Here is a 15,143-nt window from a genome sequence, read left to right on the forward strand (position 1 = left end):
AGCGGAAGTGGCAGGTGAGAACGTGCGTGTGAACCTCGGTGAACATGTGTACGTTTATTTACCAAAAGGTTTGGATCCTAACAGTTGCAAGCAACCGCTGGGACCGGCGAATCTTCAGGCCTCAGGGGCAGTCAGGATCTTTCATACTCTACTAGGCGTTACCCCATGTCATGCTACATATACATAGTCTCCAATGTAGGTCGATTCTTGTGATCATGTCATGAATGAGCGGTCTGAGCAACTCAAATTATGTTTATAGAGAAGATACTAGTACGCCGGCCCCGTCCGCGTGGTTCAAGCTGTACATCAACATCAACGTATCCAAATAAGAATACGCTTGTTGTTCTTCTACCTTATGGCCACCCACCGTAATTTCAAAAGTGTCTCTAACCATTAATCTGTCCATGTCAGCCCATGTCAGCCCGGCCGACACTCGGAGAACGAATTAACTTTGATTGTTTCATCTTTTAGATTTCCAGCGCCTCATGCGAGCCTCCCGATGCAGGGCATCTGTCAGTGGATTCCATCAGTTTCGTTGAAGACAAATTCTCGGATGTATCTGTTCTCCGCTCCTGGTGCCATTCCGGAGATGTCGCACAAAGATTTGCTGTGACCGTTGCGCGTTCAATTTCTATCTTCGACAACAACTTCGAATGTAGGAAGAGGAGCTTTGTCTTTGTCTATCGGCTGTTATTTTTCCCTTGGTGCTTTGTTCGTCACGTGTTCGGGGCCCATTGCTTGTTTGTTTGCAACTCGAACTTCCAAACCCAGCAAATACAACTTCAATGCGTCTTTAACATCGAATCTTCATGCCGCGTGCCGTATGTGGGGTTTCTCTGATTCGAGTCTTCTGCTGCTGTTGCTATACGGCATCCTACATATATCTTGCTTCCCGCAAAACCGAATAACCAAAGACATGGAAATGAGCCAGCACATAGACGCGCGCTTATCCAAACTATTGCCGATTCGGTCCCAAACAATCATCCTTGTTATCCTCCATAGTTGCCGCCATACCTCACATATGCAACTGCCAACTCCGCGTTAGGATGACAGAATGTCCATGATACCTCTGTATTTTTACTATCCGTCAAGCTAGGGTCAGGAACGGAGCGTTTGCACTGCAGCCAGTCTTGTTTTCTGCTCCACTGTGTCACAGTGTCCGTTATGTCATCACAATCCTCTGCGTTCTCTCGGAGAGTGGATACATCCGAAAGTGTACGCATCCGAGAGATTATGCAGTATCAAATCCAAAGAATCTCCGCCGGTCATCTCATCTGGTCCAACAGAGTGGCTCATAAGGATCACATGGAGCAAAATCGATAGTCAATTTTGGTTCCATCGCCGATGCATCATATTTCTGCAAGGTACGCTAGCAAAAACCAGTAAGTGATCGATATGTATTTTGTACATCTTTACTTGTTCGATGTGGCAGAGCGTCTAGTGGCTTATCCCCCTTTGAATGGCAACTCTTGTTCGTGCGAGCACTGCTAAATGGTGCCTACAAGTCCATGGGGGGATTTATATGAGCCATCCTACCTCATGTTCTTGACCAGCGGAAACTCAGTTTCACCTAAACAACAAACACTCTTACAAGTCCAAATCTCAAGTCATTCATCATGAGTTCCCGTGCGTCGCTTTTTCATCCGAGGCAACCATGCCCCTGCCTAAATTTTGCTGATAATTCACGATGAACAGACTCCGTCATGCAGCTCAACAATATCATGCAGGCTCGCCATGGAGCATCCTTCGCTGCTCACATGAGGTACGAGGAAAAACGTAGCGGCCCGGAGAACCTTACTGTGTGGACCATGACTTGTTTTAGTGCGTATTTGTTCTTCACAAATACTTCGGCGTACTTTTTGCTTATCGTGTTCATTTAGTCGATGACATGAAATACGGTGAGGCGTCGGCGACAAGCAAGAAGGCTGCGAGAGAGGCTGCCGCTCAGAAGACCATCGAAATGATGGAGGCCGAGTAGGATAGCGGGCACTCTAACTGAGCCCTGAATGTCTGCGACTTGTTTCTTGGTACCCAACGCTGCAGAGATGAGAAGTGAATGTATATGCTGCCGGGTTTGGATATTTGTTTTTTTGATAGAGTCGAAGTGACATGCAACATGTATTCAATTTTAGCTATGTAGTGCTACTCTTGTATCGCCATATCTTGTGCCTCCGATGTTCTTGTATCAATATACTACCATGTGCGTTCCCCAGATTATGGAAGGTAGAAATCAATTTGGTGGTCGCTCAGCGCTGTAGCAAAGTCCGCGAACTTGTACATTAAACCTCCGAAGCGACTTGGTAAGCACACCCAGACGTTTGCTTGTGTCAACTGCGTGCGAAGACACCGCAATGCTGAAGCATAAGAAATTCCCGCAGTCGATTTGGTAGGCCAGAATCTACTTTAGAACTCTTGGAGTAGCGGAAGCAGGTAGTGAGAACATGCGCGAGTGACCTCGGTGAGCATGTGTACGTTTATTTACCAAAAGGTTTGGATCCTAACAGTTACAAGCAACCGCTGGTCCTGGCAGGAGTCAGGATCTTTCATACCATATGTCGTGCCACATGTGCATAGTCTCCATTACTGTAGGTCGATTCCTGTGATCATGTCATAAATGAACAGTCTGAGCAACTCCAAGTATGTCGATACAGAAGATACTAGTACGCCGGCCCCGTGCCGCATTAATTGTTCAACCTGTACATTAGCCCAATAAGAATACTCTTCTACCTTATGTCGCCCACCGTAATTTCAAACTGGCACTAACCATGTCAGCCGGGCGGACACTCGGAGAACGAATTAACTTTGATTGTTTCATCTTCCAGATTTCCAGCGCCTCATGCGAGCCCCTCGATGGGCTTACAGCGACCAAGTGCCAAATTTCTGGACCTTAAACTTTCGCAGTTTGACAATGACAACTTTCGATATACACCGACTGCAAAACTCTTTAATCACATTCTATTATTCGAGTATCTGAGAGTTCCCCTATTCCAAGACTCCAATGATTGCTCGAGCGGCAGTGAGAAGCAAGACGTTCACCAAGCTGGTAGTAGCCCTGAAATATCGTGCCATAAGGCATGATCTCAACCGATGTTGATTGAAGTAGAAGCACGACTCACCATAGTTCACTGACGCGACATGACACTTATTCGGCCTACACACATACATAGTGGTTGCCCTGTTGCTCACAATTCTTGTCAGAGCAGCAGGGTCTCCATCTGCAGAATGCAGTGCAGTTTCCAGGAGGATCAGTATCACGGAGGTCGAATTCGACGGGACCGGCGGATACTATTGATGCCATCAAAGCGGCAGCAACTGCGAGGACAGAGAAGATATGCATTGTTTGTGAGACTGGAGATATGACTCGGATATGATGGGTTCAAAACGATTTGAATGAGACAGTCGCTAGGAAGACTACTTTTTATACTGTGTGCCGGGTATTATTCTTCATCGTCCGGGTGGCGCGGCAGGAAGAATTCGTCCATATGCAGTCCCTTTTCCAACATGCAACTAGATTAGTATGACCCGCCCAGGTCCTTGAATTCGGATATCTCTTTCCTTCAGTGTAGCGCCGGTTCACGCGCTCGTGATTCAAAATATCATCCCGCATGAATCCTTCATACGCCAGTTTAGTTTCTTTGGACTGGTTGAAAACGCTTTGGGAAGAGCGATATGTTTCTGGATCTCAGGCACTCACTGACTATATGGTTCTACCGGTCTGAAGGAAAATGCACTTAGTACTAGTATTATGGGCAGAATTATTTGAAGCAGTTCTGCCAGCCGAACTCAGACTGGCAGAACTTGGCAGAACTCTGAACCATACTCTGCCAGTGAAAAAAATGACCCACGCACATAATTATACAGCCTGACTCCGATAAGATCTTTTTTTTTTTTTTTTTTTTTTTTTTTTTTTTGAAAAGTCAGATGGCACATACCCGTACCACCATTGAACACACAACACTCCGAGACTGGGCTGGATCGTTGGTGTATCAGTAGGAAGGAGAGGCGAAGGAATGGATGCGCACTGTGTTGTTATAGCAGGTATGACTAGACAATCAGCATCACTGCGGACCTGAACAAACCACCCCACCATTCCGCCGCACAACAAAGCAACGGCAAAATAAATGTTCAACGAGCTGATAGAACGCGAGGCAAAATTAATCATGCAACAATCGCCGTACGATGTAAATTTCCATCAGCTTGAGCCTTGATTGAAGACAAATTCTCGCCGATCACACATTACTTATTTGTCCTTATTTACACTCGAGTCCCTTCAATATTTGAGGTATATTACATAATATACATGTTTTTTTAATTATGCTTCACACTAAAAGAAAAAGATGAAACATGGCAGGTGAGAGAGAGCAAACAAGTTTCGAGATATGTAAGGAACGTGAGAATTTACAGACATATGGGTCGACACCGGATGTATCTGGTTTCCGAGCGCTCCTAGTGCAAATGATTCCGGAGATGTCCCACCAAGATTTGCTGTGACCGTTGCGCGTTCAATTTCTATCTTCGACAACAACTTCGAGTGTAGGAAGAAGATCATTCCGTCCGGTATCATCTTCCCCTAACTTTGTTCGTCACGCAGTCGGGGCCATGCGTGTTTGTTCGCAATTCGGACTTTCGAACCAACATCAGGTCTTCACGCCGAGTGCCGTATGTGGGGTTTATCTGACTTGAGTCTTCTGCTACTGCCGCTGCTATACGGCATCCTACATATATCTTGCTTCCCGCAAAACCGAATAACCAAAGACATGATTCTGGAAATGAGCCAGCACATAGACGCGCGCTTATCCAAACTATCGCCGATTCGGTCCCAAAAAATCATCCTTGTTATCCTCCATATTTGCTGCCATGCCTCACATATGCAACTGCCAACTCCGCGTTAGGATGACAGAACGTCCACGATACCTCTGTATTTTTACTATCTGTCAAACTAGGGTCAAGAACTGGAGCGCTTGCACAGCAGAAAGTCTTGTTTTCTGCTCCACTGTGTCACTGTCCGTTCTGTCATCAAAATCCTCTGTGTTCTCTCGGAGAGTGGACGTATCCGAGAGATGACACAGTATCAAAGCCAAAGCTCCCAAAGTCATGGTTCATGGATCTCCGCCGGTCATCTCATCTGGTCCAACAGAGTGATTCATGAGCGTCACCTGGAGCAAAATCAATAGTCAATTTCGGCTCCATCACCGGTTCATAGTACTTCTGCAAGGTACGCTGGAAAAAACCAGTGAGTGACTGATACGCTAAAGCTATTTTGTACATCTTTACTGGTTGGATGTAGCAGAGCGTCTAGTGGCTTATCCCCCTTTGAATGGCGACTCTTGTTCGTGCGGGGCACTGCTAACTGATGTCTACAAGTTCATGAGGGGATTTATACGAGCCATTCTACCTCATGTTTTCGACCAGCGGACACTCAGTTTCACCTGAACAACAGATACTCTTACAAGTCCAAATCTCAAGTCATTCATCATGAGTTCCCGTGCGTCACTCTTTCATCCGAGGCAGCCATGTCCCTGCAAAAAATTTACTGACAATTCACGATGGACAGACTCCGTCATGCAGCTCAACAATATCATGCAGGCTCGCTATGGGGCATTCTTCGCTACTCATATCAGGTACGAGGAAGGGCGTAGCGGCCCGGAGAACCTTACTGTGTGGACTGTGACTTGTTTTGGTGCGTAGTTTGTTCTTCACAAATCCTGACGTACTTTTTGCTTATTGTGTTCACCTAGTCGACGATATGAAACACGGTGAAGCGTCATCGACAAGCAAGAAGGCTGCGAGAGAGGCTGCCGCTCAGAAGACCATTGAAATGTTGAGCTGAGTAGCATAGCGGGCACTCTAAATGAGCCCTGAATGTCTGCGACTCGTTTCTTGGTACCCGACGCTGCAGAAGCTAGACGATGAAAAGTGACTGTATATGCTGCCGGGTTTGGATATTTGTTTTTTTTGATAGAGTTGAAGTGATATACAACGTGTATTGAATTTTCGATGACTATGTAGTACTGTTGTATCGCCATATCTTGTACCTCCGATGTTCTTGTATCAATACACTACCATGTGCGTTACCCAGATTATGAAAGGTAGAAATACAATTCGGTGGAAAGTCCGCGAAATTGTACATTGAAACTCAGAGGCAGCTTGGTAAGCATACCGCGCTCTATTTGTCAGCAGATCAATCATTTGGTCACGTGCAAAGGTTACTGCTTCATATTTTTCTTGACATGCAAGATCTCTTTATTTTATATCTGCTTACACGGCAAGCTACTGAGACATTCAGACCTGTCTTAAATATTGCGGACCCCGTAGTGAGATTTACTATATTATATTTTATCTCTGTCTCTGCGGTTTCCGGAGTCCTCCACCAGAGTGGCGTAGTCAGCCAATCAAAAATCGTTGATCGCTGATAACAACATACATATTACATTCCACAATATATTTGCTCAATCTCAACGATGAGAGCGCTCAGTTGTGCAGATGTTTGAGGAATTAAAATATATGGTACAACTGCTCTCACCCACTCACACCGTCACTACTCCTCATCCAAACTTGTCTGTCCCAGTCCTCAATTCCCATTGATCTGGAGAGAATGCAGCCGCTGTTTGAAGTGTAAAGGGATTTTGCCTACTTACTGGCTAATGCGGCAATGTCGTTAGACATATGGGGATGTTGATGGTTGGCAGCATAATACCGTAAGTCACGATAAAAGCGTGTTCATGGGTTACAAATACTCATATAGTGGATAGGATAATGTATGTAGAACAAAACCCTTGTGTTGTCGACGCCTTCCGACCACGTTTCCCGGATACCCGCGGTAGGCAAGTCATCTCGTGCCAGTATAATTCTGACACGCGGGTGACAACCTGCCGCCTGCCTGGGTGCCGCCTACATTACATGACATCACAACCACAGTCAGATCCTCCAATCCTCAACCCCTCACACTCACCTCGATCAGCCGCATCCGCTCGGGCCGCATCCTATGTACCATGACCCATCTCGCTCTCCATATATCAACCTCGGATCCCGTCTCATCAAGCTGCGCATACAACGGCTGAGACTCATTGCAGGACTCGTACATGGATCACGCGTGGATTCCCTACAGACAACACGTTATAGCAATAGGCGCCGGCACAAAGACCAAAAACACGTTAAAGACACGACGACCGCACGAAAATGAACATGCTGACAGACCTGTTGACTCACGATAATCAATATTCTTTCAATGCCTTCAATGCGTGGCAGCTTTTCCACTAGGACGACACGTTTCGCTGTGGATCCTCACCAAGTTTCAAACGCCCGGGATTAAAACCTCGGACTTGCAATCATACAAAGCGGGCTATTGCTTGAACGCCAATGCCACCCTGCACGTCCACACCGATATGTACGCGTAAAAACAGGCAAGAAAGGAAAGGAAAAGCGCCAGTGGCACAGTCACGATAAGTGGCGAACATCTTGCTTCCACACTTTATTGTCCATAGTTATTTGTGGACCAGGCATTTTTGCTTAAATCCTTGGTTCGCGAAGATGAGCAGATCGTCGTCCCTTTCCTTACAGGCATTCTAAAATTTGTTTGATCGCTCCGGCGCCGTATCACGCTGCATACATACCAAGGTGGAAATGGATACCGCACGTTACGACCCCATGGACGCACAGCGTTTCGACCCGTTACTGCGCACTAGCACAGTAAGTATTTCTTTTCCTTTCATTTCATTTCTTTGCGTCTTCTTCACACCACGCTCACCTCCATCTCTATTCTCAGAGACCAAACTCATTTTCTAAAACCGGCGCTGAAAAATCGACGATGGGGCAGGGCCTTTGCGTCAGAACTCGACCGTGTGGATTGTTTCCCGTACGTGCGAGCGTAGGTGGTGTATGGCCCGACCATGAGGTTGTGGTGGTCCCTCTTGACGGGGGAGAAAATTCGGAGGCATCACGTTCATCCACACCAAGTTCTTCTGCTTCTACCACATACGGGACTGCGTCTTCTACTATGCCTGATGTGCCTCCATCGCATACTCAACAAGTCGATGCTTACGAGAGGGATGACGTTGTAGTCACACGCACTATTATCCGCCCCAATCCCAATCCCAATCTCAATCCCACGCCCAATCCTTCACGCAATCCAAGTCGGATGCCATCTAGAGCGCAGATAAGGCTTCCACGAATGTTCTCACGTTCGCCATCTCCTAGCTCCTCTCCATGTTCTTCGTTATCTGCATTACCCCGTTCCAACCCCCCTTCGCGCCCTACGAGCCCGGTGCTCCAAGCGCTCAATTGTTTTAGTACATCCTCGACTTTTGAGAGGGATGAGGATGATGTGCATATCGCGGAGAGTCCCAGGCCTATATTGCAGGTTATTGTTACGCAGACGAGGGATAGGTACGAGAATGATAGGGCGTTCAAAGAGATTGTGGGGAGTGTTTATCCGGGACCTGTTGTTGCTGCTGCTGGCGTGGGGAGCGGTGCTTGATGCATCAACTCCTAATGCCTTCGAGCGGATTTTGATCATTGTACTATTGTGTTTCCCCGCATATTTTATTGCATATCTTATTGCGATAATCAATATATATGGCTGACTTATATCGGACTAATGGTTCGATGCTATTCTGCAGGCTTTCTTTCATGCGATAATTAATGTCCATGGCAATCATATGTTAGGGCCTAATGGCTTGATTTTATTCGGTAGATGTTCTTTCATGCATTTTTAATATTTATATCATATATGGTAGCATTATGGACCTTCATACTAGTTTCTCTGAGCGGGGTATATAATTCCGTGCTGTATACGAACGATCTGCTGGGAATGCGACTCCAACTAGAAAACATCCATTCCTCTCATGTGGGTGATGTAACATAAAGCTTAATGTGTGCTTCCACAAGCGTCTCTAGAGCTCGCGCACTAACAGGAGATTTCTTTATCGTGGCTCTCTGAGATGGCAAAAGATAAGTAAGTACGCGACCACCGAGGAGATTAGATTCACGTACAAGAGCAAAAGCTGTACCACGATACACGAACCCAAAAACTTCTTTAAACTCCGGATGCGCCTTGGGCACGCCGACTGCATCAAGGTGCCTTACAGTGAATTTCTTGATGATCTGTAGATGTGATGTTTGAGTACAAGACAAGGACGCCAAGGAAGAGGGTTGGACAGACAGATTTGTTCTCTTGTTCTATATCATCAATTCCTTCATCCACTGCACGTGCTTTACCTTTAACATCGCTGACGGGTCCGAAAACGTCTGCGTCTTGTGCGTGGTTGGTTTTCTTTGTTGGGACCGTGGGCACTTTGAATACAGCGTTGCTTCTTTCCTTGTCCTTTCCTCGCCCTCGTGGTTTCGAATTCGGCAAATGCAACATCACCTCTCTTGCGCGTCTCACTACCTCTGAGTCATCTCCTTTGACTCTGATCCTCGTGTTCGCTGCGAGTTCTCCGATGGATTGTGTGCGCGTGAGAAGATGCTGAGGCGGTTTTCGAGGTGTGGGATCGTCTGGGCGGGGAGCACGAGTAGCGGGAATGATGCGTGCAACGTGGATTGTTAGGGATGGAGTAGTCAACGACGAATGAATCTTTCCAAATATCAGTATTTCTGTCGTTGCTGGACCATCTACAGATGGTAATCAGCCCAGATCGAATGGAAGAATCAGGGAGTAAATGTACCAGTATCTCCCAAGGCTACACGCACGCCTATTTCCGTGCGCCCATCAGGAAACAGACGGGATAAGCAGAGCATGTTTTCAAAATAGACGCGAGAGAGGGTGGCGGATGGATGGATGTCCCTGTTGGATGTAAATGGGGTGTTATGGTAGTTCTATGGGCTTACATACATACAGACATCATCTGAAGGATCTATGCATATGTGGTTGAGCGATTCCGTTCCTTTTAGTCTGAGAGAGGGACGACCGCGCATGCTCTCGAGTGCTAGGGCGAGTGGATTGTGGAGGAGGTCTTTGTTAGCCACGAGGTTTGCTGAGAATGTGAGTCCATCTAAGAAGATATAAGAGTCTGGCAGGGAGAGTGAGCCGCGATACAAAAGACGAGAACTCGATGCTTCTGACATTTTTATCAAGACGGACCGTGTTGTTGATACTTGTTTACGCGTTCAAATCCTAAAACATTGTTATTCATCCTAATCCACTTTTGTATCTCGGTCGTCTTCGGAGTTCCACTCAGAAGTAGCTATAGGTGGCTTCACCTCGTTCGCGACTGATCAATGTGGCTCAGCGCGTCAGTCCGATGTCGGGGGAGCAGGGGTGTCCTTGTACGCACAAAGTCTATCTACAACGTATGTAAAAACGCATAACCGCTGGCATGTTTATATGATAGGCATGCATTTAGGCCACCAAATGACTTTTATAAACACCACAACGAAACTCGAAACAAACAATGATCTCCCGCAATGATCAATCTGGAGAGTACGTACCCGACTAATGCATACAATTGTCTAAGAGCGTGTTACACAGCCAAGAATCAGGCGTGGTCCTAGCACAAACGTCTGCAGAAACTGCAAAAACGTCAAGGAAACCTGGATCATGATATGACGAAACGCGCTCCAGTTCGGACATACTGCTATTATCATCGAAGAGAGATAACGAACCTGACTTTATAAAGCTAGCGCGTGAGGAAAGTAAGCGGGAAAAAGGAAACTGCATTGAAATCACAGGATGAACTCACCTCCAAAATGGCCATAGTATGTGAGATTTATGAAAACCCCTGCTACGCTGTGGTCGCATTTATCTGGCGCCTTCTACAATGTGATTTTCCGATCCGACAAATCGCATCCTATTATATCCAGCAAAGAGTCTTGTGATTTCTGTTATACTTGTATCCTGGAAGTGTTCGCACACGACTCGGAGTTCCGGTTCGTACCACGTCTGGTTGGAAACCACTAGCGGAATATGTGCAAAGTTCAAAACGAATAGGGAGCATGCTTAAGTGAGAACTAGTATACTGATCAGCGTTGTCAAATCCTAAAGCATTCTAGTGGTAGCATACATATGACATGCAGTGCCAACCTGCCCACGATCTTCAAGGCATCCTACATGACAAGTATCAGCGCCCGACAAATGCTCTGCTTTTGATTTGAAGATCGGCGGGCCGCAATCACCGTGCTCGTCATATCCAACCAAGTTGTGCGCGCTTAGTGTTCTCCAGCCCTTGAAGCAAAAGCAGTTGGTCAGGGCTACAGATGTCATTGAACCGAACGTTCTGTTTTTTTTGAAGTATGACAGACACCGCTAGGTCAAACATATTCTCCTCGGTATGTGTCGGCTACCCTGACCGGTGCACTGACTTCGGCGTCATAAAGGTACAGCCATGAATCAACCTAAATAGTGCTTCAGTTGAATCCACGTTTAGCCGAAATTCGCTGTTCAGGTGGTAGCGGTATTATAGTTGCGGCTGTTCGCAAGCTAACTGTGATCAGGTTAGAAACAGCATGCATCAGTCCAGTTCGTTACCTATTCTGGTAACATCCTCCCTCGGCAACATAGTATGAGCTCGACCGAGGTGATAAGGCACTATCAGGCTTTCCGATGGGCTGATCAAAGACCCAACGAACGAAGTGAGGCATTTCGAATTCCACGGCTGGAGCCTTGAAATTGGAATTGGATAGATCTCTGAGTGACATGGCTATTACTTGATGGAATCGAGAAACAGTGATTATACAGGGGTAGCTTTGGGTCTGCCATATATCCTGTTTTCCACAGCTTTGATAATCAGGCGGATGACTGGTCTTGAGACGCTTAGTCTTCACCAATAGAAGAAAATAAGAGTCTCTAGGCACTGGAGGGATTACCATTTCTCTGCTCTGAAGGTCAAGCGGCGAGATCGTGAGAAACTTGTAACTGACCGTTGCCGAATTGAGTTTCGCTCTTGCGCTGGACAAAATACCAGTTGCCAGCCCAAGGTAAGGATGGTACTTATTCTATGACGTATGCGGAGAGCTTTGGAATTCGAATTGGGAAGTCTGGCCTCCTTTCGAACGGAGCGATTGTTGCGCCAGCACCGTGACGGATAAAACGTTCAAGAATACGACCAGTCGGGATTCCGACGGTCTGTGGACTTATTTCATCGCTACATATTCGACAGCGGCTAGCACTTGCCACTACTAAGTGGTCACTTAGGCAGCCCCGGCGGAGGACGTGTGCAGTTGTGCGTCACATGCGAACGATCAATCAACTGAAATTCGGGAGATTTTAGTTTCGAAAGCCTGATGCGTGCCGGACCGAATGGGGGGATGGATCAACTGTGTTGGCGTACCGTATGATTGCATCACATGCTCGAAGATAAATTGTGGGTGGGAAGGTCTGTCAATTTGAGACCACCTGCATGGTGGTAAGATGTCACTGCCCACGAAAACTAGAGAGTACTTCTCACTCTGTGAATGCAAGTCCAGCACATATCTTCAAGTTGAGATGAAACCGGGTCTTGCCCGTATCCATTGTTTACCGGGATCCTGTCAACGTCTGAGATGGCTATGTGCAGCCTAGCAGGTAACCTGGTAGTAGACTATTTACGAGAATGAGTGAATTGCCATGCCAGCTGGCAGCCAGCGTTGCGGTGTGGCTGTTACAGACTGACCCGGTCGTCACATCACTGACTTGCCTGAATCGGCGTTCATATTGAATCTCTCATCCAGGACCAAATTGTTCTCAAAGGGCATATTCACTTTTCCCAAGCTTCTTCTTCCTCCAACGTTCCTTCAATTCGATTCCCTTTTCTTCTTCTTCTTCAAGTTCCTTTTTCCGTTTAACTTCTCTATTTTATGGAGACTCCATCGTCGTCGACCACTCTTGCGCTACCAAAACAATTACCGAGTCGTCGTTATCCGAGGTTATCACCGTCGTCGACAGCGTCCTCCGTTCCCGAGCTTTATTCGTCATCGTCGACAGACAGAGAACGCAGTTCGACAGAATCTGCCATATTTACCATATATTCCATGTACGGGGACGACGAAGAGCAAACCAGCTGGACTGCCTCTTCAACCTTTGAGGGCCCTTCCAAAGAACTTGACTTGTCCTTGGGGGACAGCTTCAATTACAGTAACTTTTTTAATCACAGAACTTCCTATGTTTCCAATACCGACACCACTTTTATCGACCTATCCTCAGACACGAAGCCCTTTGGCGCATTATCAAACCCTCACGATCGGACACGGCTATCAGCTACCTCGAATGGCTCTGCTAACCTGTCCTATCCTCTCCCACATTCAAATCATACCAATTCTCATGGAAGAGACACCATGGAACTTCCTACACGTTCCAAGCGCATTCCTCCCATCCCAACTCGTTCCCAAAGTGCTCTCACTTCGTGTAGTTCAATTGATCTAGACGCCGTTTCGCCTCCTGTATCACATCTTACACCTCCCCATAATCACCCACCATCCTTGCTGAGAAGCAGAGAACGCCATGTTCCTGAACCTACTTCGGTTCTCACACCCCAACAACCAACGTCTGTTTTAGTCCCATCCTCTCAAACGCCATCTTCTTCTCCCACCACTAAACAGCAGTCGAAATTAAGCACTCCTTCTAGCAAAACGTCGTTGGTACCCTCAGAAGGTGAAGACCTGGACGCGTTTCACGTGCGGAGTACCTATGCCCACCTCGACGTGGTTGGTGTCAGAGGTGATGGCTATGAGGAGGGTGTGGAACGTACGCGCGCACGAATTCGTGCGAGTAAAGGAAGCGAACTACGCGCGGAGGCTGCTTTGGCTGGTCCGTCAGAGAAATCACGAGACCTTGAAGCTCAAGAGCTCAATGTGCTGTCAAGCTTAGATCGGTGAGATTGGATCAGGGGAGCCTATCCTCTCAAATCTCATATTTTGCAACTAGCTATGGATTCTTCACGGTACCATCTCACGACCGACTGGTTTTTCTCCCATCCGGACCTCTGCTTAAACGATTAAGTTCAGTCAGGGCTGGTTCGAAATCAGCCCCTAGCCATGCTGTGTCCGTCAGTTCATTGCCCGCAGCTTCATCTCCGTTCAAGGAACAGATGCGGGTTGCCAAGTGGGACAGGATGTTGGAAGTTCTTAGTCGAGACGGCGGCGGAAATGTGGAATCGTGGGGCATCAAGGCATCGAAAATGCACAAGCTTCGGCAGAGGGTATACAAGGGGATTCCTGACAGATGGAGAAGGGCAGCTTGGGAGGTGCTCATGAATCGGTTTTCGAAATCCGGACGTAAGGCGATTGTGGAGCTAGAAAATAATTATTTGCAAGAGTTGGAGAAGCCCTCAAGCTACGACGTCCAGATCGACTTGGATGTGCCGAGAACCATCAGTGGACATGTCATGTTTCACACACGGTACGGACTTGGGTAGGTTTCAGTACTAACTTTGATCTTGCCAAAGCTGACACCTTTGCTTCAGGCAACGTTCACTGTTCCGCGTCTTACACTCATTCTCATTACGATGCCACCAATGTGGTTACGTGCAAGGCATGGGTCCGATAGCCGCGACTCTTCTATGCTACTTCGAGCCTGAAAAAGTTTATGCGGCTCTTTGCCGTTTACATGATAACTACAACATGCACACCATCTTTGCTCCTGGTTTTCCAGGATTGTTGGAGGCCATTTACGTCCAGGAACGAATTATGGAATCGAAGATGCCGGACGTGTACGCTGCATTCAAGAAACACATGATTTCTACGACTTCATACGCGACAAAGTGGTACATTACGCTTTTTGCCAACTCTGTCCCTTTTCAGACGCAGCTCCGGCTATGGGACGCGTATCTCTTAGAAGGAGAAGACCTTTTTATTGCGGTGGCGATCTCTATCGTATGGGTCTATCGAGGCATGTCGCTCTCAATTCATTCAGTGATCCTTGTTCTAATTCAATCAATAGATCACATCACATCCAGTTCCGCCAATTTCGAAACGATATTATCCCTTCTATCCTCTTTCTTCGTACCCGAAGACGACGACTCACTTCTATCTTGGATAGAACGCATGCTCGGAAATAAAAAGCTGCGATCACAAATGGCGCAGTGGCGTCAGGACTGGGCCGAGCTCGTCGCTTCAGGTAAGGATAGCGAAGCCCTTCTATAGCACCCTTCCCCTCCTTGCTCTTGTTTTCGTCCTTAATCTTCACCGTCTTGATATCAGACTTGCATTGCTATTGGAACCCTTGGTATATA

At 47.0% G+C, this 15,143-nt stretch overlaps 7 protein-coding genes across 7 annotated transcripts; 6 read left to right on the top strand and 1 right to left on the bottom strand.

The window, feature by feature from the left end:
• Positions 1–570: 570 nt before the first annotated feature.
• Positions 571–1,457, top strand: EDB93DRAFT_779402 (uncharacterized protein). The gene is made up of 2 exons (XM_041457440.1): positions 571–1,040; positions 1,093–1,457. Exons 1-2 carry the CDS (start codon positions 824–826, stop codon positions 1,296–1,298), a joined length of 423 nt encoding a protein of 140 aa, XP_041304012.1. The 5' UTR covers positions 571–823; the 3' UTR covers positions 1,299–1,457.
• A 159-nt stretch (positions 1,458–1,616) lies between these two features.
• EDB93DRAFT_1253923 (uncharacterized protein) lies at positions 1,617–1,978 on the top strand (the record flags this gene model as incomplete). Its single annotated transcript, XM_041453540.1, has 3 exons — positions 1,617–1,626; positions 1,696–1,821; positions 1,881–1,978. 3 exons carry the CDS (start codon positions 1,617–1,619, stop codon positions 1,976–1,978), a joined length of 234 nt encoding a protein of 77 aa, XP_041304013.1.
• Positions 1,979–4,576: 2,598 nt separating this feature from the next.
• EDB93DRAFT_779449 (uncharacterized protein) lies at positions 4,577–5,019 on the top strand. Its single transcript, XM_041457441.1, has one exon. It carries the CDS (start codon positions 4,662–4,664, stop codon positions 4,890–4,892), a length of 231 nt encoding a protein of 76 aa, XP_041304014.1. The 5' UTR covers positions 4,577–4,661; the 3' UTR covers positions 4,893–5,019.
• Positions 5,020–5,475: 456 nt separating this feature from the next.
• Positions 5,476–5,830, top strand: EDB93DRAFT_1253924 (uncharacterized protein; the record flags this gene model as incomplete). The annotated part of the gene is made up of 3 exons (XM_041453541.1): positions 5,476–5,485; positions 5,555–5,680; positions 5,739–5,830. The coding sequence occupies 3 exons, from the start codon at positions 5,476–5,478 to the stop codon at positions 5,828–5,830; spliced, it is 228 nt and encodes a 75-aa protein (XP_041304015.1).
• A 1,480-nt stretch (positions 5,831–7,310) lies between these two features.
• Positions 7,311–8,584, top strand: EDB93DRAFT_779476 (uncharacterized protein). The gene is made up of 2 exons (XM_041457442.1): positions 7,311–7,689; positions 7,766–8,584. Exons 1-2 carry the CDS (start codon positions 7,624–7,626, stop codon positions 8,474–8,476), a joined length of 777 nt encoding a protein of 258 aa, XP_041304016.1. The 5' UTR covers positions 7,311–7,623; the 3' UTR covers positions 8,477–8,584.
• Positions 8,585–10,065, bottom strand: EDB93DRAFT_1303088 (uncharacterized protein; the record flags this gene model as incomplete). The annotated part of the gene is made up of 5 exons (XM_041454710.1): positions 8,585–8,934; positions 8,992–9,102; positions 9,131–9,612; positions 9,666–9,784; positions 9,833–10,065. The coding sequence occupies 5 exons, from the start codon at positions 10,063–10,065 to the stop codon at positions 8,842–8,844; spliced, it is 1,038 nt and encodes a 345-aa protein (XP_041304017.1). The 3' UTR covers positions 8,585–8,841.
• A 2,880-nt stretch (positions 10,066–12,945) lies between these two features.
• On the top strand, positions 12,946–15,121 carry EDB93DRAFT_1322564 (rab-GTPase-TBC domain-containing protein; the record flags this gene model as incomplete). Its single annotated transcript, XM_041454960.1, has 5 exons — positions 12,946–13,303; positions 13,337–13,784; positions 13,838–14,323; positions 14,376–14,800; positions 14,852–15,121. The coding sequence occupies 5 exons, from the start codon at positions 12,946–12,948 to the stop codon at positions 15,052–15,054; spliced, it is 1,920 nt and encodes a 639-aa protein (XP_041304018.1). The 3' UTR covers positions 15,055–15,121.
• Positions 15,122–15,143: the final 22 nt, after the last annotated feature.

The sequence above is a fragment of the Suillus bovinus genome (genome assembly GCF_016758785.1).
Source record: "Suillus bovinus strain UH-Sbo-P2 chromosome Unknown EDB93scaffold_66, whole genome shotgun sequence".
NCBI lineage: Eukaryota > Fungi > Basidiomycota > Agaricomycetes > Boletales > Suillaceae > Suillus > Suillus bovinus.

Coding starts and splice junctions, on each gene's coding strand:
- EDB93DRAFT_779402 (XM_041457440.1), top strand. CDS start 824: ATGTGGGGTTTCTCTGATTCGAGTCTTCTGCTGCTGTTGCTATACGGC. Junction 1,041..1,092: donor TATGCAACTGCCAACTCCGC/GTTAGGATGACA, acceptor CTATCCGTCAAG/CTAGGGTCAGGAACGGAGCG.
- EDB93DRAFT_779449 (XM_041457441.1), top strand. CDS start 4,662: ATGTGGGGTTTATCTGACTTGAGTCTTCTGCTACTGCCGCTGCTATAC.
- EDB93DRAFT_779476 (XM_041457442.1), top strand. CDS start 7,624: ATGGATACCGCACGTTACGACCCCATGGACGCACAGCGTTTCGACCCG. Junction 7,690..7,765: donor CGTTACTGCGCACTAGCACA/GTAAGTATTTCT, acceptor CTCTATTCTCAG/AGACCAAACTCATTTTCTAA.